General features: G+C 50.7%; 1 protein-coding gene across 1 annotated transcript; it reads right to left on the reverse strand.

Annotated features, from left to right (window-relative positions):
* Positions 1-870: 870 nt before the first annotated feature.
* PIAS4 (protein inhibitor of activated STAT 4) lies at positions 871-21,216 on the reverse strand. Its single transcript, XM_035568097.2, has 11 exons — positions 21,118-21,216; positions 17,565-18,000; positions 11,848-11,932; positions 10,114-10,155; positions 9,622-9,712; positions 9,179-9,307; positions 8,967-9,072; positions 5,539-5,612; positions 5,196-5,356; positions 2,197-2,327; positions 871-1,217 (listed from the first exon to the last, which is right to left on the reverse strand). The coding sequence occupies exons 1-11, from the start codon at positions 21,142-21,144 to the stop codon at positions 1,012-1,014; spliced, it is 1,488 nt and encodes a 495-aa protein (XP_035423990.1). The 5' UTR covers positions 21,145-21,216; the 3' UTR covers positions 871-1,011.
* Between the last annotated feature and the right edge of the window lie 1,159 nt (positions 21,217-22,375).

Here is a 22,375-nt window from a genome sequence, read left to right on the forward strand (position 1 = left end):
CGCACCGGGTCGTGACTGAAAGAAACCTGAATTGGAGATTACCGAGGTAGTTGGCTAGAAACTGAGATTCCCCCACCTGGCATTTTCTCGAAGGCCCACGCATCCCTCGCCCGCCCGCCCCGCGCGCCAGGGGTCCAGCTGTCCTGCAGGGCGCCGCCGCCGCCTCCAGCACCAAAGCCTTCTCAGGGAAAAGGGAATGCGCAGCCCTTTGAGTCTTCAAAAACACCAAGTTATTGCACTTCAAAAAATACAACAGGTTTGTGGTTCGAGCCCTCCCCACCCTCCCCATGGCTTCTGCTCAACTAAAACGATTCACTACGCACAAATTTCTACGTTACCTTCGGGTCGGGTTAAAAGATTCGAAACGTGTCTCTTTACATGAGGTGCAGAGCTGCTCGAGCTCCTATCTAGAACAGTGCGATTCCAATCATACGTCTCTTCCCTTTCACCCCGTGCCCCCCATCCCCACCCCTAAAAACCCCCCCCTCTATGCTCGCTGGGTTATACAAACCTCCCTCGCCCACCCCCCCAACTCCTCTCCTGTCCCTCCCCCCGTCCCACCCCCCCACCCCCCAAAACATGTCCAGCAAAACTTTTAGATAACCAGGAATGCTTATTTCAACAAGACAATAAAAATGCACACAGCTTTGGAGATGCACGGGAGTCGGGTGTCCTGTAGGTCTGCAGGTGAACTCCACCGAGCTGAACGGTCCTGGTGCAGGGCAGCAGCGAGCCGCGGGTTCTGGCTGCCTTAAGACACTTCCCTTACTTCAGACTCCGGTTTCAGGGTCAGGCTTTGAGTGGGGTAGTTTTCCAACCAAGAAGCAGCTCAACGGTTTTATTTTTTTTTTCTCTCTCTCGTTTTTAATGGTTAATTTGGAATAGGAAAGTCAAAGGAGATCGGGGAGGGAGGGAGACGAGGTGGGAGAGGACATTCTCCCCCTCCTCCAGTTTAATAAGCACCAGAGTATTCAAGTCTGTCCGTTCTGAGATTCAGAGCTGCTTCCGCAGTCAGCAGGCAGAAACTAAACCTTTCTCGTAAGAGCAGCGTCGTTTTGGTTGGGGTCCGTCATCGTCGTCATCTTCTTCCTCGTCTTCCTCCTCTTCCTCCTCCGACGAGGAGCTGTCCAGTGTTAAATCCACGACATCAGCAGTGGCCTTGCCGTTCTCACCGTTACCGTTAGGGGTGGGCAGCAGCCCGTTCACATCTGAGGAACCTGAAAGGGGGCAGGGAAGAGAGGACTAATTAAGACCCCTACTAATTAATTAACGTCCAGTTCGGGGGATGCTCTGACGCTCTTGGTCTCTCGTGGCTGTGCAGTCCTCGGTAAAAGAGCATGTGAAACTAGCTCCACTTAAGCAGTTGCCTAAAGAAAGAGCCCACACCACAAACGTGAGGCTCTTTAGGGTCAGGACTTGCTGCAGCGCCCCATGGCACCTGCACCGCCCGCTTGGAAGATATCTGCCGAAGAGCTGGCTTGGCAAGGCACGACGTTACACAACCACACCGCCAACCCTGCCACAAGAGGATCTGACCTCACGAGGCTGCCAGACAGAGAGCCTCCTAAGTCAAAATCCCCCTTCCCCACAAAATAAGCCCAGCGCTGTCAGGGGCTGGTCTTGCTGCTGCTGTCTCAGAGTTCACTGCAGAGGTTCACACCTGACTTTTGTCTCAGTGTCACTCTGGAAATAACCCAGCTTTGCTGAATAACCCACTGGGTTGTTCTAGGACCGGTGCGCAGGGATGTCACGCACCCTGGTGGATGCTGCTCCCTTCTGGAGAGGGTGAAAACCAAGGGGCTATCCCGAGGGAGCCCTCCCAGCCAGACCCAACCAGGGGAGCCTCAGGTTATACAAGGGGAAAAGGCTTTTCACCGAGAGGGTGCTTGGGCACTACAACAGGCTCCCCAGGGAAGCAGTCCCAGCGCACCGAGCCTGCCAGAAGCATCTGGACAAGGCTCTCAGACACCAGGTTTGATTTTTTGGGGGGTCCTGTATGGAGCCAGGAGCTGGACTCAGTGATCCTTGGGATCCCCTTTTTTTTTTTTTGTCCCTTCCAACTTGGGATGTTCTGTGTTTCTAGGTGTCTTTCTAGGTGTCACACAGCTTTCCTCAAGCCCCCTGCAAAATTAGAGCTCCCCAGTCCGTGCATGCTTCCTACAGAAATTTCAAGCCTTTAGCTCCAGAGACACTCACCTAGAACTAATATTGGACACTGGGGGCTGCAGCTCCGTTCCTTCTCAGCTCTGATGGGACACCAGGAGCCATCCACCAGGTACTCTATTTCATCTGCATCCTCACATTCGGTCAGTATCTTTGACAGGAGCCTGGACAGGAGAGAAGATGCCATCTATTAACCTTGAGGCAATCAGCGGCCCTGGCCAGCAGCCTGGATCTTCACCTTAAATAGCCTTCAATTTAAGAGAAATTTGGCATTAGCAGGAGGCTGCCAAACAGACAGCCCTTGCAGTCAAGAGCTTGTTTTATTCCCATAAAACGAGTACAGGTTCTGACAACGCAGACCATCCCAGTCCTTTCTGACAACGCACCTAAACCGTGAACTAACGTTTTAATTACGTGCAATTAGAAGAGCCTTGCCTCTTCACCCAGTTTCCCCAGTCTGGGGTACCCGACCCAGAGCCCTGTCAGGGCTGGTGCCAGGCCATCCCCACCGAGACGTCAGCCGAGGCCACAACAGCCCATGCTGCTAGGAAAGCAGCCATCCAACAAGCAGCACTCCGCTTCCTATTTTTATTTCCCAACGTCACCACAGCAGCCCCCAAAACAATATATGCAGCTACAGAAAAAAAAGCGCGTTCACCTCTGAGAACATCCCCAGTGCAGGCACCTCGACATCAGATGCTTCTTGTTGCAGAGACACCGACCGGAACGAGGGGCTTGCTCTGCCCTATTGCACCTCACACCCCGGGTACTCGCTTTTTCCTGGTACGTCCCACCATTTGCCTGTGAGGTTTGTTTGGACCTGCTGTTAGAACTGCCCTTCTGCAGGGTTGTTCACCTCCGGGTTTGGGCATTTCCATTATCAAGGAATGCTAACAGTAAAAATCTGAGAAGCTCAAGGGAACTGTTAGCGGCGCACATTTCCGCTTTCTCCCAGCCCAAGTAGGAGATGTGGTCCCGCGGACAGCCCTGTCCCCTAGCAGAGCAACCACCACGGCTGCAATTCCAAGCTAACCAGGCCCAGAGGATCTTAGGCACGAGCAGCCAGCCACCTCCCTAGGAACCTACGCCCCTTCTTTAGCTAACGACATCCAGCCGTGACTAGCAGGTCCCCTCCAGCTTACTTTCAGGAAGCTCTGAAGGCCACCCCTCCACCCAACAGAGCCAGTACCCAAACCCACTCTTGAGCACTGCAGAGCAGGGGCAGAGAAACGTGCTGAGCCTTCAGCAGTGATGACCGCCTCCTCTTCCTCCTCCTTGTCCAAGAGGGACAAGCGTGCTGCTGATCTGCAGAGGTTCCACAATCCAACCCCTTGTACTTTCCCCTTCAGCCTCAGCAGCTTTGTCAGAGATCTCAGAAGGAACTGGATTTTCCTGTTGGTGTTGGCCGGAGGACAAAGCAAACAGGTTATCTGTGCCCAGGCTGTTTCGGGCTGCCTGAAAAGCCACAACCGCTGGATCAGATCAGCACCTACGAGCGCAGCAACGCTCGAGCGCTGTCAGCACGGCCATGGGAACGCGCCAGCCAGGCTGACCCGTCTGCTCACTTCACTGCACCGTGCGCCGAGGGAGCTGGATGCACCCGAGCAATTCCTCCGAGCACTCCCTGCATCGCAGTGAATCTGCATTAGGGGCCAATTATACGAGCCACGAGGGCGGAGATCGTTTCCCAGAAGCCAGGACCCGTGCACCTCGCTCCACCAGTCCGCGGCGCTGCTGGCAGCTCGGCTGACGTAGCACCGCTACGGATGGCAGCGATCCCAGCCCACTTCCAACAGCCTCCCCGCGCTCTGCAGCAGCAAAGCTTCAGCCGGGGGGTGGGCGGAGGTCACCGCTCGCATTAGTTCGCTTCTCCTTCCTTCCTTTACTCTTGAACAGAAGCCAGGCAATCTATCGAGCTCTCCTCTAGAGACAGCCTCTGGAACCCACGCTGCTGGGGCTGATGAGCACTGCAGCCAGCTTTTTTTTTTTTTTTCTGGCTTGCCTCAGGTGGTGCCTGCTGTCAGCCTGGCTCTTTCTGCAGCCTGTGTACGGGACTCCATCCACCAAGTCTGCAACCAGGAGAGGGAGATCTGCTGGGTTTGGGTAATCCTCTCTGCAAACGGCTGCATATTTGAGCTCTCCAGTGTAAAGACTCGCTCCGACTTTAAAGGATCACCTGCAAAGTGTTCTTATACTGCTCAACCACAGCGCCCAGCTCTCCTAACTTATGGCGAGACCTTTGTTCTCTTTGGTAAAAAGAGCAAGCTCCTGTAGCTCTGGACCAGAGTTAAACACCGCTCCCATACAGACCGAAGGCTAGATGACAAGTTGGGTGTCAAGTCTAAAGCAACCTTCCCCAAACTCACGTTTGAAGAGCTTTTGATGGGGCTTGCATTTCTTGCCTCACCCTTGTCCAAATGCGCTTTGAAATTTACCTGCTCTAATTCCCTCCTGCGCTTTTACAGCCAACTATGCCAGGTTCAGCGTGAGGCCATAGAAAGAGAACGTTCCTAATGCAAATGCTGCATTTGTACCTCCTTCCTGGGGGGCTACACATTGCAGGATGTTTGCTACAAAAGCTGGCAAAGATTCCCCCAACCAAATTTAGAGCACGCCAAGAATTGCTTGGAAGCTTATGAGCACCTCACACCAACAAGAGAACATGAAGATGGTTCCTATCAAAAATCACCTTATCGGGTGCTCATAAAGTGGGTTTATTCCACGCAGCATGACATCTGTCAACCAAGGCAGCTAGTTGTGCGGGTTCATCAGCCTGATGAAAAGAGTGAGGCAGTAAATGCTCGGTTCTTAAAACGCTTCAGTGTAATCCAGAAATCAGGAAGGGAAGAACCAAGAAACAAGCCTTGCTCTAGCACACCAAGACAATCACGTCGGAACATTATGCATGAGCAGAACGCACTTCCAGCTTTGTTTTGAGGTAGACTTCAATCAGATGCACAGACCAAAAAGCGAGGTGCCACGCCCGACAGAAAGAAAAGAAAGAGGCTGAGGACAGGAGTGTATGCACTCACCCGTCAATTATTAGCTGGTCATAGGGCGCTGGTTTGTCACACACAGGACACATCCATGTGGGCTTTTTCTCATTCATCTGAAGGTAGAAGACTGCATCAAAGCACTGCAGATGTGCGCAGGTCTCTGCCCGGCACGGCACGGACAGCCGCATCTTCACTAGCTGTTGGAGCGAAGAGCAGAGGATCAGGGACAAACCCCACCCAGGCCACCACCAGACAGCTCTCCTCCTCAGCAGCACAGGTCTGAGACACGAGGAAAGGTTCGACAGCTCACAGAACAGGTCTGGCAGTAGAATAGGATTTCTTGACAAAAAACAGGGTAAGGTATCTTGCAAGGACTTACCGGACAGATGAGAGAGACACGAACACCTGTAGTAGCTATTTCACTGTCCGGATCCAAGCGTAGCTTCTCTTTTACTGCAGTAAGAGTAGAGGGCACAACATTTAAGAGATGCGAGCTTAAACCTGGAAACAACGCGTAGCACAGGTCAAGAAGCTCACTGACAGCCCCTGGCTGCCTACAACTCATTTCCACCGCCGATGACAAGCTCTGCCTGTCAGAGACAGGGAATGCAGGAGACAGAAGGCTCTTGTACCAGACCTGGCTCGTGCAGCCTTCAGAGCTCAGTAGAGCACTGCCTGTGCTGCGTGGCTAGCCAAAAACCTTGGGCACGATGGACTGCAGGCCAGCTGTCCGCCAGGAAACTCACGTTTTCTTACAGTCCCCAGTCCCTGACTTGACTCCCTTCCCAACGAGCCAAATGGCACGTGCTGCCCCTCATCCAGGCAGACCAAGCGAAGGAGACAGGACGGATTTAAGTCCATCCCTTGGGATGAGGGCAACCAGGTGCACACCGACTGCAAGTTACTGCTAAGGCTCTTTTAGCAACCCTTCTACCTCTTATGTGAAGCTGCAGGCTGGAGAGCTGGAGCACAGGAAGGAAACCACACTGCTGAGCAGCTTTTTCGTGTTAGTATCATAATGAGGGAGTCGATTGGGTGTTAATTTTGTCATTATTTGCCTTCAGAGAGCCTGCAACACCCACGTACCTGGGCTTTCTGCTGTTTGGGCAGTTGTTCTGGCAGAGAGCAAAAGAGCAGACAGAGAGCTCTAGCACACAGCAACAGGCTCCCAGGAAGAAGTCAGTTTAGACTTACTTGCTCGTTAGCACAAGCGGGATGGATTTTATTCCCTTCCGAGATCAGTGGCAATAGGGGAGGGTTAACTGCATGCCCCTGCCCCCTGAAATTCTGAGAAAGCCCCCCCCAGAAGTGAGCAAGCACAGGATACAGTCAAATTGACAGGAAATCGGGATTTCTCCATCAAATAAACAAGCCTCCTCCTAGTGCTACTGGGCTGGAACTCTTCAGTTTACATGCTGGCCGGCTCATTTCTTCCAGCAAACTGTTGCACAAGGAACCACAAAAAGACCTAGATGTACCAGGGGAGAGGCAGCTCGAAGAGCAAGGCAGCCATGCAAAAAGCAGTGATCCTGCATCTGCTGGGAAAGAATCAGACATCAGGAAAGGAGGGAGACTCCTGCCCCTGTTGCCACATACTGAAAGGGAAAAAGGAAAACCCAGAGGGGCTGCAGGCAAATCAAAAAGAGCAGGTATGCAAGTCCCACACGGGAAGGTCCTGCCTCAAGGTGCAGAATCAAAAAGTTAAACGACCCTACAACTCCTAAAGAGCAGCTGCTGCTGTTGAAAAGGCCTAGGACACTTGCATCACCCTATTTCTTTGGAGCAAGTCAAGCATTTATTTTGACCTTTGCAGATCATAACAAGATATCTGCAGACAATGAGGCTGCATGCAGTTTTGCAACACGCAGCTCTAATTAGAGCGAATCCTCAGATGTGAAATTCCCGCAAGTCTACAAGGTTTGATGTTGCTTTCTTCACATGAGGAGAATTGTCATCCAAGCTTAATTTTCATAAAGTTTTTTGCTAAAAGCAGGTTCTGTGCATGAATTAGGATGCATGGGAAGGAAAAATGGGCGTTTTCCAGGACCTCTTGATTAGAATCAAGCTGTCTTAAACTGCTTTTGGATCCGCAGCCATGCATACAAGCATCTGTTTGCAGACAACGTTCCTACTAAAGTCAACAGAAGCATATGCAAAGGAAGATGAGTCAGCCCCGAGATGCAACCCAAGTCAAAGGGGAGCTTTAGTAAGTACTGAGGGATATTGCAACGAGCTGAAAGGGGAATCGTTTGCAGTCCAGACCAGAGCTATAAAAGCCAAGTTTACAAGCTCTTTGTGCTCGTCAGTTTCAGATGTCCAAACAACTTCCATGCAGTAACAGGCCAAATGAAGTGAAGCGAAACAAGATAATGGTCCTATTTGGTTAAACTTAAGGTTGCCAAGTGCAGCTCATCTCTGCCCCTACACCCAGCCAAAGCTGTTGGTTATCCAGCTCAGCAGAACCAGAGGTTTGTTACCAAGTGGAAAAGGCAAAAAAGCTGCTTTCAGAACCTCTGCCTGCCGCTTTCAGTTCAGGAAGCCACCGTGCAAACGCTTGCTTTGAAGGGAACAGAGCGTACTGCTGAGCCTGCTTTCAAGAAGATCGCAATGTCACAAGGAGGAGAGGATCCTCTGCGTTTTAAGACAACTCAGAACCAGCACCTGCTTGTTCGTTTGAGGTTCTGATGAACACAACCAATGTTAAATATCCACTGTTCTCAGAACAAGTGGAAATTTGTGTTTCTCATGTCAACAGGTACGTGCTGGCTGTCAGCGGGCTAATATGGTCAAGACTGACACGAACACTATCTGCTGTGGTATACAGATGTAAAAGTGTGCGCGTGCTACAGGACTGCTGCACTTACACACGTGAAGATCAGAAGTTTGGCTAGAGCAGCAATAAGCCCCACGAGGTAGATTAGCCATCTGAAGACCTGACATGCCTGAAATCATCATCTCCCCTGTGACCTACGAGCTGTCTCCAAGATTACGCTTCTTACACCTGGTAGGAGTTGTCCATGATCTAAGAGGCACGTTTTAAAGACCATTTTGATAGTTCTCTGATGCAGAACAAAATACCAAGAACGGTCTCTCCACTAACATTACATAACTGGAAATCCTCCAGACTCTCTGGGGCTGCAAGCAAGTCCGATTCTGCCTCGAAAAGATAATTTCCCCTCACATTTCCATAACGTTTTTTATTTGCCTCATACCATGATGATTTACCTGAGTGGTCTAGGATAAACATCTCTCGGGATCATCTCTTCTCTGAAGCTGGCAACGCATTTGAAAGTTCTGTTGGTGAAATCCCACTGCCAGCCCCTAGGATTCAGGGGGTGGGGTGGGCAGCAGGACATTTTCACCAGGATCCCTTGCTCCAGAAAGCTCCTTTGGATATAGTGCGGGTCAAGGCCGAGGTGCTGTGGCAATGTTCATCAGCTCATAATTATTCAGATGAAGGCATGAAGCCATTCGCATCAGAATGACACCGGCCCTCAGCGGCACTCATCACGATATAACCTGGAGACAAAGCCTAAATCCAACTAAGTGATGCAGAGCTTCTGCAGAGCCACACGCTGCTGAAATGCTGCACTTGCACACGGATTTGGGGCAATTTCATACGACTAACAAACATCTTAGCAAGCCTGTTCAAACAAAAAGTGTTTTTATACAACTGGAGGAAAGCAATCGCACAGAACCAGGCAGCTGTTCCCAAAACGTTTCTAGCAGCCGGGCTGTTAGGAATGCTGCAGTGTAAGGGGCATGCAGTGAGCCTCCCCTAGGCACCTCTCAGGCAGACATACTCACCAAGTGCTTTGCAGAGCTCGGGATGTTTGATTCCGATGGTTTTCAACCTCTGCAGCAGCTCTGCCGAGGTCATCTGCCGCACTAAGTACAGCCCCACGGAGTAGCTCTAAGGAGGAAGGAAAAGAATGAAGAGAGGAGGAAGGGAAAGGATGAGCAGGGCTGCTCTTCTGCACTTGTTGGTGCAGTTCTGTGCAGCTTCCTTCGGCACGTACCTTCCCGTAATTCCCCCAGGTGACAGTGATGCGGTTGGTGGCTGCAGACAGGTACATGAGGTGGGTGAGGTTGATGGGACGACAGGGCCTCTTCGGTTCCACTCCGGGTTTGTTTGATGGATAGTAGCCCTAAGGCAGAAAGATTTTTTTGTTTTAAAAACTGAAGATGCTGCTGTTGCGGAACATCTATCCATCAGCTTCACTAAATTCTAACCCACACGCAGTTTTCAAGGGGCAGGAGGGAGCTGAACAGCCTGACCTAGCACAAAGTGAAAAGGATCAAGTCTTTTTGCAAGGACAGTTTATGAACACGGATAACCCCTTAGAAGATTAACCTTAAACTAAGTTGTGCGTTTTTATAATCTGCATTCATCAGAATAAATAATGCTTCCACCAGTCCTTCCAAAGCTGCAATGTCGCCCGTCCCCGCGGAGCCAACTTACCGGCACCGAGCAGTAACTATGGTTCACTTTCACCGCAATGTTCGGGGGGTACTGGTCCTCCTGGGGAGAACTAGTGTCTGTGTAACAGATTCTGCAAAGAAACAACATCCCGCTTAATATCCCCACGCTGCTCGCCGGTTCAAAGCTCTACACGTCAACCAGCAGCCAACCTTTACCACACCAACCCATGCTCCCTCGTCTGGCCAAAGCAAAGCCAATTCCACTCTGCTCTCCAGGTTTTCATGCAGCCTTGAGATTTGGGTGGACAAATCCGACACCCTGCTGTTTTCTACCGCAGCACTAACTCAAGTGGTACATGTAAGGAGAGGTTAGAAAGTAAAGTTTAAGACACTTGCACGTATACAAGCAATTTACTGTAGGTTATCTTTACAGCTATGAAACCCACACTGAAGCTTATTATCTTTGGGTAATGCATTCCCCTCCTCCCCTCCGCTGCACTTCACGGTAAATTAACCCCATGCTCAGACATACCTTAGTACAACCTGAACCGATTTCACACCGGGTTGCAACTCCCTAGTAAATTAAGGAAGAAACAGAAACTTGTGTGAAGAAAAAAAAATCAGCCATCACTTTTGCCAGACTCAAAAAACTGCTAATTTTGAAAAACAAATCTTCAAAGAATTACTTTCCAGAATTTAAGTTATTTAATTCTCTCTGCAGGTATCAGCAGCCCTGTAAATGTTGTTTCCTAACGCACCATCCTACAGCCTTCCTCGGGGCTTTCAAAACTGTAAAAGCGTTGGAAGAAAGGTATCCATTTGCCTGGTGTTCTCTTATTTGTAAGCATTTATAAAAACTAGGTTTTAAGGTCAGGCGTATCTGACTGTGCTCCTTCAAGACTGTGTTTAATAATTCAATTAAAGCTGTTCATGCAAACTAAGGAATCCGTGTATTATGACACCGGCAGAACAACTTATTCTTGCTAACTTCACTGGTAATGTTTATAACAGTATTTCAACTGATATCAGGAAAGCTACACGTCACAGAACAAGGGGATTTTATTAGGAGGCTTTATACACAGGTACCAAACACACTCTGCACGGGATTCAAGGCGCTAAGCGAGACACCAGAATTAGCCTCGATTTCCTTCTGAAAGCATTTCACATTCCTGTTCAGTGTTTTGGCATAATTTTTTTTCATTTTGGGGCAGAGGGGGTGGAACCCGAGTTCAGCTGACAGTCGGGAACTGGTGTGACAGTTTCAGATGTGTGTGGAAAGCATCTGGATGCTACCAGAGGTAGGGGAAGATGCTCATGCTGCACGATCATTCTAGACAGGGAACGACACTCATCGAAACCCCTGCTGAGAAATTGTTGTACTGAAGATGTTGCTGATGGTGAAAGTTTTCTCACAAATCCAAATACACGCAGAACAGAGCATTAAGAATCAGCTACAATACGTGCAGTCTTTTATCACCCTTAAAGACTTCTGTGGGTATCGTTTCCTTTCTGTTAAGTCTTTACACGGCTTCTGCTGACTTTCTCCAGCAGCAATCAACACTGGATATTCAAGAAACAACACCTTCCTCTGAGTTTATAACAATACGGTTTTAATGGGAAGAGAAGTATTTGAAGATGCCTATATTTAAAGTTTTTAAAGGTGATATATAATGCTTGGTTGTGGAGGACCTTTCCTGCGTCGTTGGCCTTTTGTGGCGGCAAGGACCAAAGCAGCAGGTCAGCGAAGGAGCAAGCCTTACTGCCTGCACTGACGTGTCTCACGCGTTTCATTGTTTAAATCAAAAGTTGGTTCGTGACAGAGGTCAGGCTAAATCCTAATCGGTGCAAGATGTTTGCCTATGCAGTTACTATAGCACCCTGTGCAAAACAGAAGCCTTCTTTCAGATGCAAACAGCATTACACGTCGAGCTTTTGAACTTTTGATGCAAAGGAAAAATCTGCAAATATTCACAACACGAGCTTAACAGAGAATGCAGGTCATCAACAATTTCATACTTTTTTTTTTCCTGCCCAAATATACTGTTCAAATGGGATACTAGAGGAGCAGAAATGAAACTCAGGGACTTAGATGGGAAGTGTTGTACCCCTCACACCCCACAAAAGCTATTTGCTTTACATTGGATGTAGGTGGTCTGCTGATATCCTCAGTGTTTCCACGCAGGGAACACAAGCTCCCACAGAGAGGGAACACTCAGGAATTACACAGCTACCGTTTCTCCAACTATTACCACGCGGTGAGAAGTACCTGGAATTTCTGATCAACTCCACTTGTCTCGGGGTCAATGCAAAAATGCACGGACTTTCCTGGAGCTTCTCATTGTTCTGTGGGACTGAAGAGGGGAAAAAAAAAAAAAGGATGTACATCAAATTGACAATAACTAGTTCTTACACTGCTAAGCAGAAGGTGTTTTTTTTCTTTTAATGTTCTGAGCTCTGTTTATGTCTAAGTCCTGTTTGCCTCAAGCTGCACAAGAGCTCCTATCACCATACATTCTCATAACAAGATAATAAACCAAGTTTTGGTAAATGTACCGCTGATTACAGCGGTGCTCGTTTGTTTTTTTGCCTGTTTTGCTAGTTAGCACACTGATAGCACATGGCGGATTTGGTCTTTTTTTTTTTTTTATCCCTTCTCTCCTCAAATAATCAACAAGTCAACAAGCATATATGTTCATACAAGAACAAATGTCATGAAAGCATGAAACCGTGAGACTGGTTCTGGAAAAGAAGGAAAGAAAAAAAGGATCAACTGGGAAGAAAAAAAAAATTTAGAAGAAACAGCCCTAAGAGACAGAACGCTGTTCACAAGTACCTGGAGTTGTGGGCACGTTTTATAGGATGTTACAGCAGAAACGCTCAGCTGAGAACCCAGCACTAATTGGTCTTTTATCCATACATAATTCAAAATCAAATGCATTTAGTGTGATTAAAATTGAGCTTCAGATGTGGAAAACCTGAGACTTCCACTTAGTACCTTTTATTGAGTTCTAGCAGAGCACATTTGATTCTCAGAGCATGTTTCCAACTAAAATCAAGTCCTGGAGCTGGTGAAAGTCGCAAGATAAACACAAAGAACAGGAAGTGACAGAACAGTTTTTCCTTTTTATCAAGAACAGTATTTTTTTTTATTTTATTTTTTTTAAGTCACTGGCTAGTTTATTCAAAGCCAACATACCAGAGTTTAAGATGTAGGAAAACGTGCTTCTCTGTCTGTGAACAAAAACGAGATGAAGGAAGGATAAAACCTCAGCAGCTCTAAGATCTTGAAAGACGCAGTGACAACCCGATTCACTGACTACACATACCTCCCTTTGATAATTCAGCTTTAAAAATACAGTAGGAGAATTCATAAATAATAAAAAAGTCCTTATGGACTTTTAATTGAATTTCAGTTTCCCTCTCAGCGCCTCTTGACCAGAACAACCAGCAAGAAGTAAAGTGTTTCCCAAGGACTGTAGCAGTCGGCACTTTCTAATAACAAAAAGCAAAGGTTTTTTTAATATAATTGTTTAAATAACTGCCTGTAGACAGGCTGCCCTTCTGATTGTTGAGCTACACAAAAACAAGGCAAACCTGGTGAGGCAAAATGAACAGAAACTCACGTTATTTTGCATTTATATCGTCTCACCTTACGAAAGCCCCCCCAGTCTCCAAGCAGGGCACGCTGCCTGCAGAACTAACCGGGACCGTCAGGGGATGCCCCCAGCACCGTGGCCAGACCCCGCGAGGGATCCAGGAGCCTCCGCTCACCCCTCCAGCGGAGCCTTCTAGCACCGCAGACAGTACCACCTGAACTTCCAAGCAGGCCATCTGCTCGTCCTATTGCACACCAGGCAGCAGCAGCAGCAAGCACTGTTCCAGGGCTGCGCCTTCCTTCACTCAACCACCAAAAAATCACCTCTACCAACACCGGGGTACGATGGCAAGCTGGCTACATCATCTGACCACCGTCACAGGAACTCCAAAAACAGCCATTTGCCCATGTTTTCCCTACAGCTACTCAGTAAAAGCTCCTTGTGCTTGCAGCACGAGAAGCAAGATCAATGCGCGCTGCCCCAGTGCGAAAGACCTGACGGGCGCTTCTCCACCACCCCCACAGGGACCTGCTGCAGGCTCGCACAAAACACCCCAATTTTACAAAATAGAGCCGGAGGGAAGACCGAAAAAACAAAACCACCAAAAAAAAACCAGAAATCAGCAGCAATCAGGACTGGATGCTGGAGGAAAGTGCAAGAGAACATCCGCAAAAGACGGGGGGAAAAACTTCTGCAAGACAGAGCTGAGCAATGAGCTCGTTTTCCTTCAACACCTTAATTCTGGAAAATCAGCTCCACCTCCTGCAGGTACGCTTTTAGGGTACCCAATCTGCTCTTCACATCTTTGATGAGTAGCCAGAACAATACTTATATGTCAGGCTTTCGAAGCTAAAGGGAACAGTACCATCTTTTCTCCAGGACAGATGCCTCAGCACCACAACTCAGCTCCTGGACCTGCACGAGCACTGCTGGGCTCAGTTTATTTTAACAGCTGATGATAGCAGGAAATCAGTTTTTTACGACTGAGCTTGATCAGCAATCTTCAGAACGAGAGAAGACGTAAAACTTCTGAACCCAAAAGGACTTGGGGAACCATCTTCAAAAACGTAGCCCGATGTAACTGCAAAGGACTCCCGTTCTGAGGAGCCAAGCGAACCTGCAGCTCCAGGTCCAGCCATCCAAAATAGGGACTGCATCGACTGCAGGAGTTTAAGTTTCCCTGTTCCCGGGTTTTCCTTCTCTCTCTAATAAAGACCACGTTCCTCACTGTTACACTTACTGATCAGCCTCGCTCAAGGCATTATATGCTCCCAGGACAGATTATATTGCGAACACCACGGCTGGATCCCTCGAGATGTCAGAGATGTGCTGCTGCCAGGAGGTTTCTGTGGGGCTGAGCTCGTTGCACGCCCCCATTCGCATCCCTACGCCCCCAGAACAGTCCACACAGGGTGCAGTACGACACAGTTTCTCCTCCTTGGCCATGGGAACTGCTCTGACTGAACCGAAGGGCATTCATCGTCGTGCAGGGGCTACGCTCCCACTGCTTCACCCACAAAGGTGCCAGAGGGTGAGCACGCTCCGCAGCACGGCGCGCAGGTACTGCAGGACACGTAAAGGCTCTGCTTGTTAGCTGCTAATACGGGAAAGGTAATTAGCGTTCGCTCCCTCTAAAAAGGTATCTGATCGAGCTTAATTTTAAGCTTTACCTACCCGAGAGAATTGTGATGATTTAAGTAAATTAAAAGGACTCTTTCGTGTTGACATCCCCAGACCGAACCAGAAAGCTGCTGCTGAAGCTGTCTGCGTGTCGATAAACTCCAAGTGACTGGAATTGCTGTGTAGTCACCAAATATGAGAAAGTAGCTGGTTCATGATGAGCCTAACCTATTTGCTTTTAGCTGAAGCCACCTCCGTCTACAAGGACGACAGTAATCTGACGCTTCTTCAGGGAATCAGCTTGCCTGCAGACCGAATGAGGCATTGCCCATCTCACCTTCAATCTGAAGGAGGTGAGAGCGCCTTTAATTAACAAATGTGCTTCCAGTCGACGTCAGGAACATAAATTACGCTTCCTCTATTCCAACCAGGGCTATATGCTTAACGCCCTCTTCTGCAGCCTAGGGAAGGGCGCTGCTCCAGCAGCAGCGAGGTGTTTTTAACCAGAGCAGTCTCTTCTGGGCGCTTCCGTGTTACGAATCTCTGAGGTTCACACAGGGCTTACGCTTGGTGAGGACACAGAAGGCAAACCGCTGCGGCTCCCATACGGCAAACCACTCGGTTCTCCTCGGATCTATTTGGTTCACCTCCTTCCCCATCCAGCCCACGTGGGGCTGCGCTACCTGGCGGTGTCAGAAGTCGTTCCAGAAGCACGTCGCACCCAGGAGCTCTGTGCCGTGTCGAAATACTCCCAGTTGTACAGAGCAACAAACGCACCTCTATTTCCTTTAGTGTAGGCAGAAGGAATTATAGCTGCGGCCCACCAGGCTGAGAAAATCGTGTGGAAGACATCTACAGGTGATCAACAGCTGACCGGGACAACAACTGAACATCTGCTCAATGCCCAGCTCCTCAGCACCAATCCCCAGGCAGAAAACCCTCTCATCAAAGGGAAAATGAGTCAAATATGCTTTAGGGAACACGCTGACCCAAGGGAGGCGTCAGCTAACATAGAGGTGAGATATTAAATTTAATGAGACCTCGGATCTGAGACAGAAAATCTCATGTCAGCTTTCAATAAAATCTGTTAATCAAGGTGAGTAAATCCCTGCCCCTATCTCTAGGTGTTTCCACATCTTTAGAATTGCTTTTCTCCAAAATATTACACTTGCATTTCTGACTAATAAATGTCATCTCACACTTAGGGCTGAATGAACCCATACCCCAAGCAGCATTTTAAGTTTTATTTTAGTTTTACGGTGACAGCCCCCTTTTGACTGTTCAAATGGTCATAGCCTTAACATACGAAACCTTCAAACCAAGATGAAAATCACAAAAAGCCTGATGACTTTGTCTCCGGAAAGCGAACCAAAACACAAAACTAACAAGCTTGCTTGTTTCAGGGCTAATAACAGAGCCAGGTGTAAAAAGGGAAAGTCACACACAAAGGATAATAAGCATATGGTAGAAATTATCAGACAACTGAAAAAGGAGGTAAATGAACCTAAGGGATAACAAACTAGCTCTGAGGCAGAAGAGAATAAAAAAGAGTCTGATGAAAAAGCAGGAAGATGGAATGAAGAAATCATGAAAGTGTAGGCACGTGGAACAGAAGGCCACTTCCTGTTCCTGAGGATTGTATTCCCTTGATTTAAAAAAAATAAAGGACAGGTTTAAGCATTTGAGCTGTGGTCTCACAAGGTGCCCAAATCCCCAATATTTGTATGCTTGGGTAACCCCAGGCAGCCACCTCACACCTCTACTTCTATCACTGCAGCCCTCCACGCACCTGCATGATCCTATCTTCATGTTGTTGGGTTTTATTTTCTTTGGAAGCATTTCAGAAGGTTTTTCAGCCAAGAAAGGTCAGCTCCCCGAGCTCCTGCACTTCACAGCGAGGCCTGATGTTACCACGTCCACTCTGAGACACTGAGGCCAAGCAGACTACGATGCCAATTCCCCTCTGTACGTACTGTCCTCACTACAAGAACCTTACACCTAACCTCTGGGACAACACTCTTCACTTCTCTAAGTTAAAATAATGAAAAAAACCCGACTCCTAGCCCCAAGGTGGGGGAATCCCTTCTTACAGTTTCCCAGTTGCTCCTCAAAACACCCAGCATCATGACCAAAGAACTATCACAGCCAAAAAAAAAAGTCAGAAAAACTGTTTGAAGCGTGTACCACCCCCTTTCATCCCTAGGAGGCTTTGGGTCAGGACTGTTTAGCACTGAGAACTGGCATCGGTGGGGAAAACACCAGCGTGCTCGCTTAGCCCAGGTGCCACAGCGGCACAGGAGGAGCTCCATCAGTACGCTGCTACGTTGGAGAGGGAAGGCAGGTAACGAGGCCCAGCAAAACCTGCAGCACTGCCAGGCAGGGACAAGCAAGCTGCAGCCAAACAAGGCAGGCTTTCAAATCACATCTCAAAGTGACCACGTTCTTGTTCTAAGGCGGCGGAAAGAAAAAAGGAAATACTCTTCTGTAGGCTTAAAGCACGAGGGAAGGAAAACGGAGGGAAGGTGAGGGACATCCACCGCGGGATGGATCAATCTCCTCCTGTCACACGACTTTACAGAGCCTTGAAAATACTGCCATCGCCTTGACACTGAAACCTATTTCATTTTTCTCTCTCCGAGACCAAGTCTGGCAGAAACACCCAGGTGTATGGAGAACTCACCTAGTTCTGGAAACACATGGGGAACTCACCTAGTTCTGGAAACACACGGGGAACTCACCTAGTTCTGGAAACACACGGGGAACTCACCTAGTTCTGTTGGCTTCAGCAGCTCATCCAGGGTGGTGTAGAAGGGAAGCTTCACCAGGCGAACTTCGGGCTTCACGACTTTGGGTGGCAACCTGCCCAGTCCGTTAAGGTATTTCCCGTAGAGCGCAGGATAGTCAATATTGGGAGTGGAGATAGAAGTCCTAGCCACGGTGCTGCCCCGGTCGTACGACGAATGTATGGAGAGTGCCTCGGGGGACCGGTGCTGCTGCGGCTGGGGCTGGCCGGCTTCGGAGCTCTTCTTGGCGTAGCGAGTCTCATAGAGCTCCTTAATTTTCTTGAAAACCTCGGGGCTGCAGTCAAATTGGACCAATTGCAATGCTCTGGTGACTAGTTCATGCTTAAGTCCGCTTTTACTCCTGCCAACAAAACCCAGCAACATCTGAAGATCTGAGACTCGGAAACTCATCACCATGTTCTAGGGGATAAAAAATCAGAAACGTTCTTACAGCGGTAAAAAGGCAACACGTCCGTTCTCTACAACCTGGTGATATATCTCTATATATCTATATCCAAAATACTAAAAATCCCTTCGAAGAAGGGCACCCAACCCTGGTAGTCACCCGATTAGCGTGCCAATTATTAGGCACCTGTCTGAGCAAAGCAGAAACCATCAACTGAAATCCCAACCAGCTCACCCAAACCAGAGCAACGCCGCTTTACTGCCTGAATTACTCCAAGCTGTTTGTGATAAACAGCAAACAGCAGTCCTGCTCCAAGCACCAGGGACCGCAGGGGACAAGGCCTAAAGCAGCACGCGCTACAGCACGCGGTAACTCCTCCACCACGCTCAAAGCCTCCAAACGTCCCAGGCATCTTTGGGTAAGCAAGCTACGTTAAAACCTTTATCTACAATCCATTATTGCGAAGAAAAGGAAGAAAACGATGATGAGCTGAAAACCAGCGGATATTTAAGTGAACTGGGGCTGCCAACCTTCGAATACAGTATTTCAGAGCACCTGCATGCTATGTGGATGGGCAAAACCCCCTCAAACCCTTCCTATACATGCAGGGCTTTAAAGAGAACGTACATATTTGAGGCTACCCAAAGATATTAGGAGGCTGTTGAAGAGAGGAACATGTTCCCATGAGAACAACGCCTCTGGACTCCGTGCGGGGGCTTTGCCAAGCACTCCCCCACGCTTCCAGCCAGCAGCTGCTGCGCTGGTTATTACGGATTTCAGTGTTTTGATAAGCACTAAAAAACTATCTACATCTTCAGCAACTTGCTCTCCTGCTGCTGGGGAAACTCAGGCGGCCTCTAACTGTAAGGTTCAAGCTGCCCTGAAAATATACCCGATAGGAACCCAGATTTATTCCCTCACTCTCCTGCCTAGTGTTTGGAAAACGCAGGAATTCAAGAAGCAACCCCAGCAAGGAGCAGACAGACAGCAGGACTCTTCTCTCCGCTCCTTTTTAACACCTAATCCCCAAAGAAAAGTCGTAATTCTGTGGAAGTTAATGGCAGTCCTGTGATTTCCTGAAATGGAAGATGTGGATGATTTATTTAGCTAAAGAAAGCTACAAATGAATCTAGAAACACTTAACATTCGCTTCCACGTGTGGGAATTACACTACAGAGACAATGACATTTAATTTCCTCCTTTTTCGTGAAATCTGTCACTTAATCTGGAAGCCTGAGCGACGTTAAAGAACTTCAAGCGAACATCACTGGCTGTAGTTAAGATTTTTGGCAGCTGTGAAGTGTCCCAAAATACCTTTAATAAGAGGAAAAAAGGGAGATAGCTTTAAGGATGAGAGAAAGGCTGTTTAGTTGGGGGAACGACACGATTCAAGAGAACTGGATCCACGTCACTGCCTCGCTGGGTGCCACCTGCGTGATCCTGGCCAAATTCCTGTGCCTCGGCATTCTTTAAGTACAAAACAGGGAGAGCATCGCCCTCGCTGAAGGTCCTCAAGGATAAATATTTGCAAAAATAAAAGCACCGAGGCTGTGCAGCACTCCGACAGCACAGCAGCAGGGGAGGCAGAGAACAGCGGACGGATTCTTACGCTCGCTGCTCCGACACCGCCAGTCGTTTGGGACTTCTGGTGAATAAAGTGAAGTTTGAACCGACAGATTTTTATGGTTTGCATTTAGAAGGGTTTACGGTCCAGACTGGATCCGAGCAGGGACAGCAGGGCAAGTTTTACAGAGAGCAAACATCTCACCGAGGCTCGGATCTGCGTAACAGTCCGAGGGGTGCTTAGAGGGATCACGTTAACTACAGAAATCGGTTAACGTTAACGTCAGCTCCTCCCTCCGAGGCAGCTTCGTGTGTAAGCGGCGTGGCGCCGCGCTCAAGCACCTGCTAAGGAGGCGCCAGCTGAGGTCCTGGAAGCACACCTCCTCCAGAGGAGACCTGGGCTCACAAAACCAACGAGAGAGGCCGAAGAGGAGGCAGAGGGGAGCCCGCAGCACCGCTTACAAGAGGCTCCCGCACGTATTTTTGCGGCCGAGCAGCCCCACGGCGCTCGTTAGCTGCTCCTGCAGGTGCTAACCGCGTTCCAGCTGATCCTCAGGGACGATGAAGCCCCCCCCCCCCGGCCAGAGCAGCGGGGGGGGGGGCAGAGAACCAGGACGGGGGCCAAGCCCCCCTGGGTGAAGGGCTTTGCCCCAAGCTCCCCCAGGAGCAAGGTTTTTGCTCCCCTCAGGAGCAGTGGTTTTGCCCCCAGCCCCCCCTCAGGAGCAGGGGTTTTATCCTGCAAGGATTTTTCCCCCAGCCCCCCCCAGGAGCAGGGGTTTTGTCCCACAAGCTTTTTGCCCCAAGCTCCCCCCAGGAGCAGGGCTTTTGCCCCACAAGTTTTTTGCCCCCAGCCCCCCCCTTAGGAGCAGGGCTTTTACCCCACGAGGTTTTTACCCCACACCCCCCCCCAGGAGCAAGGGCTTCACTCCACAAGGGTTTTGCCCCCAGACCCCCCAGGAGCAGGGGTTTTGCCCCACAAGCTTTCTGCCCCAAATCCCCCCTAGGAGCAGGGGTTTTACCCCACGAGGTTATTGCCCCACGCCCCCCTCAGGAGCAGGGGTTTTGCCCCCAGCCCCCCCGGGAGCACAGGGTTCGCCCCGCCCCCCCCATTCCATCCCCCCACCCCCCGGGCAGCAGCGCCGTTACCTCCCCCATCCCCCCCCCCCCCCCGTCCCTGCCCCCCGGGCCCGTGCTGCCGTTACCGGGCAGGAGCCCGGCGGGGCGGCTAGGGGCGGGGGGGAGCCACCTGCGCTCCTTAGCCCCGGGGGGGGCGGGAGCAGCTCAGGGCCCAGCACCGGGCGGTGCCTCAGGGCTCGGCCCGGGGGCTCCAACACCGCACCGGGACCCCCGGGGCCGCCGTTACCGGGGCGGGGAAGGGAACGAGGTGGAGGGGGAGGGGGGGGGGGGAGGCCCGGGGGTGCCGCCCCCTCCTCTCAGCAACGGAGCCGCGCCGCCGGCCGCGGTCTCTCCCGAACGGGAAGAGCCTCGGCAGCTCCCCCAGCCCCGCTTCGGGTCGCTCCGGCCCGGTCCCGGCGGCCGGGAGGGCGCCGCCGCCGCCGCTCACTCACTTTCGCCTCCACCAGCTCCGCCGCCATCTTGGCCTCCAGCGTCCACCGCGCCGGGAGCCGCCGACCGGGTCACGTGACGGCCGCGGCGAGGGGAGGGGGGAGGAGAAGAGGGGCGGGGCCTCGGCGAGGCACGCGCCGCCCAATCGGCGCGCGCGCGCGCCCTTCTCCCCGCCGGCCGCTGCCCTGCCGCGCAGGCGCAGTTGGTTCCGCCCCGCCCGGCGCCGCCTTCCCGGGTTGTCTTAAAGGGGCAGCGCCCCGGAATTATTTTTGGGGCGGGGCGGGGGCGTCCTTGCTGGGAGCGGGTTTTGGGGTTTGCAGAGCCAGCAGGAGCTGTGCTGCACCCCTCGTGCTCCCCGTCTGCAGGACTCGTGGTGCCTTGTTGTAATAAGGAGCCTGCTGGCCTGGGCTGCTGTTGGGAGGTGGTTTTGGGGAGCAGCTGCCGGGGATTTCCCCAGGTGGAGGCGCTGGGAGGGGGGAATTAAATGTAAAAGCTTTCAGGTGCGTCCTCGCCAGGGGAAACACGGAGGGCACTGAAATAATCCTGCCCCTGTGGTAGCCACAGCCTCAGTTTGTTCAAGTCAGCTCCTCCTGATGGAGCTCAGGGTCTTCTGATGCCCTCTGTGGATGGAGGTGCTGGAGCTGCTCTGGGGGGGTCTCAGGAGACTGAGAGGGGATCTGATCGGTGTCTATAAATACCTGAGCTGTGGGAGACAGAGGGACGTGGCCGACCTCTTTTCAGGGGTCTGTGGGGACAGGACAAGGGGCAGCGGCCACAAAATGGAGCCCAGGCAGTTCCGCACCAACACGCGAAAGAACTTCTTCCCGGTGAGGGTGGCGGAGCGCTGGGACAGGCTGCCCAGGGAGGCTGTGGGGTCTCCTTCTCTGGAGGTATTCAAGGCCCGTCTGGACGCCTCCCTGGGCAGCCTGCTCTGGGGAACTGCTTTGGCAGGGGGGTTGGAGCCGGTGAGCTCTGGAGGGCCCTGCCAACCCCTACAACTCTGTGGTTCTGTGTGGTCACCTCTGCACGGCTGCTTTGGGGACCCAGGGCCTTGAGAATCTCCTGCCGTGCTGGACCTGACACCTCCAAAGCACAGGCATCTTCTCCTGGCAAAGTCTTTGAGCAAGCTGCCCATGGTGACGGCATCCCAGAAATCCGACAGCCCTTCCGCACAGGTCAGTGTTTGTATCCCAATTTTTCCGTGTTCTTGGGGAAATGACCTCTCAATAACCTATCACATACTCAAAAGCACCTCAGGTG

The sequence above is a fragment of the Cygnus atratus genome, chromosome 26 (assembly GCF_013377495.2).
Source record: "Cygnus atratus isolate AKBS03 ecotype Queensland, Australia chromosome 26, CAtr_DNAZoo_HiC_assembly, whole genome shotgun sequence".
In the NCBI taxonomy this organism is placed as follows: domain Eukaryota; kingdom Metazoa; phylum Chordata; class Aves; order Anseriformes; family Anatidae; genus Cygnus; species Cygnus atratus.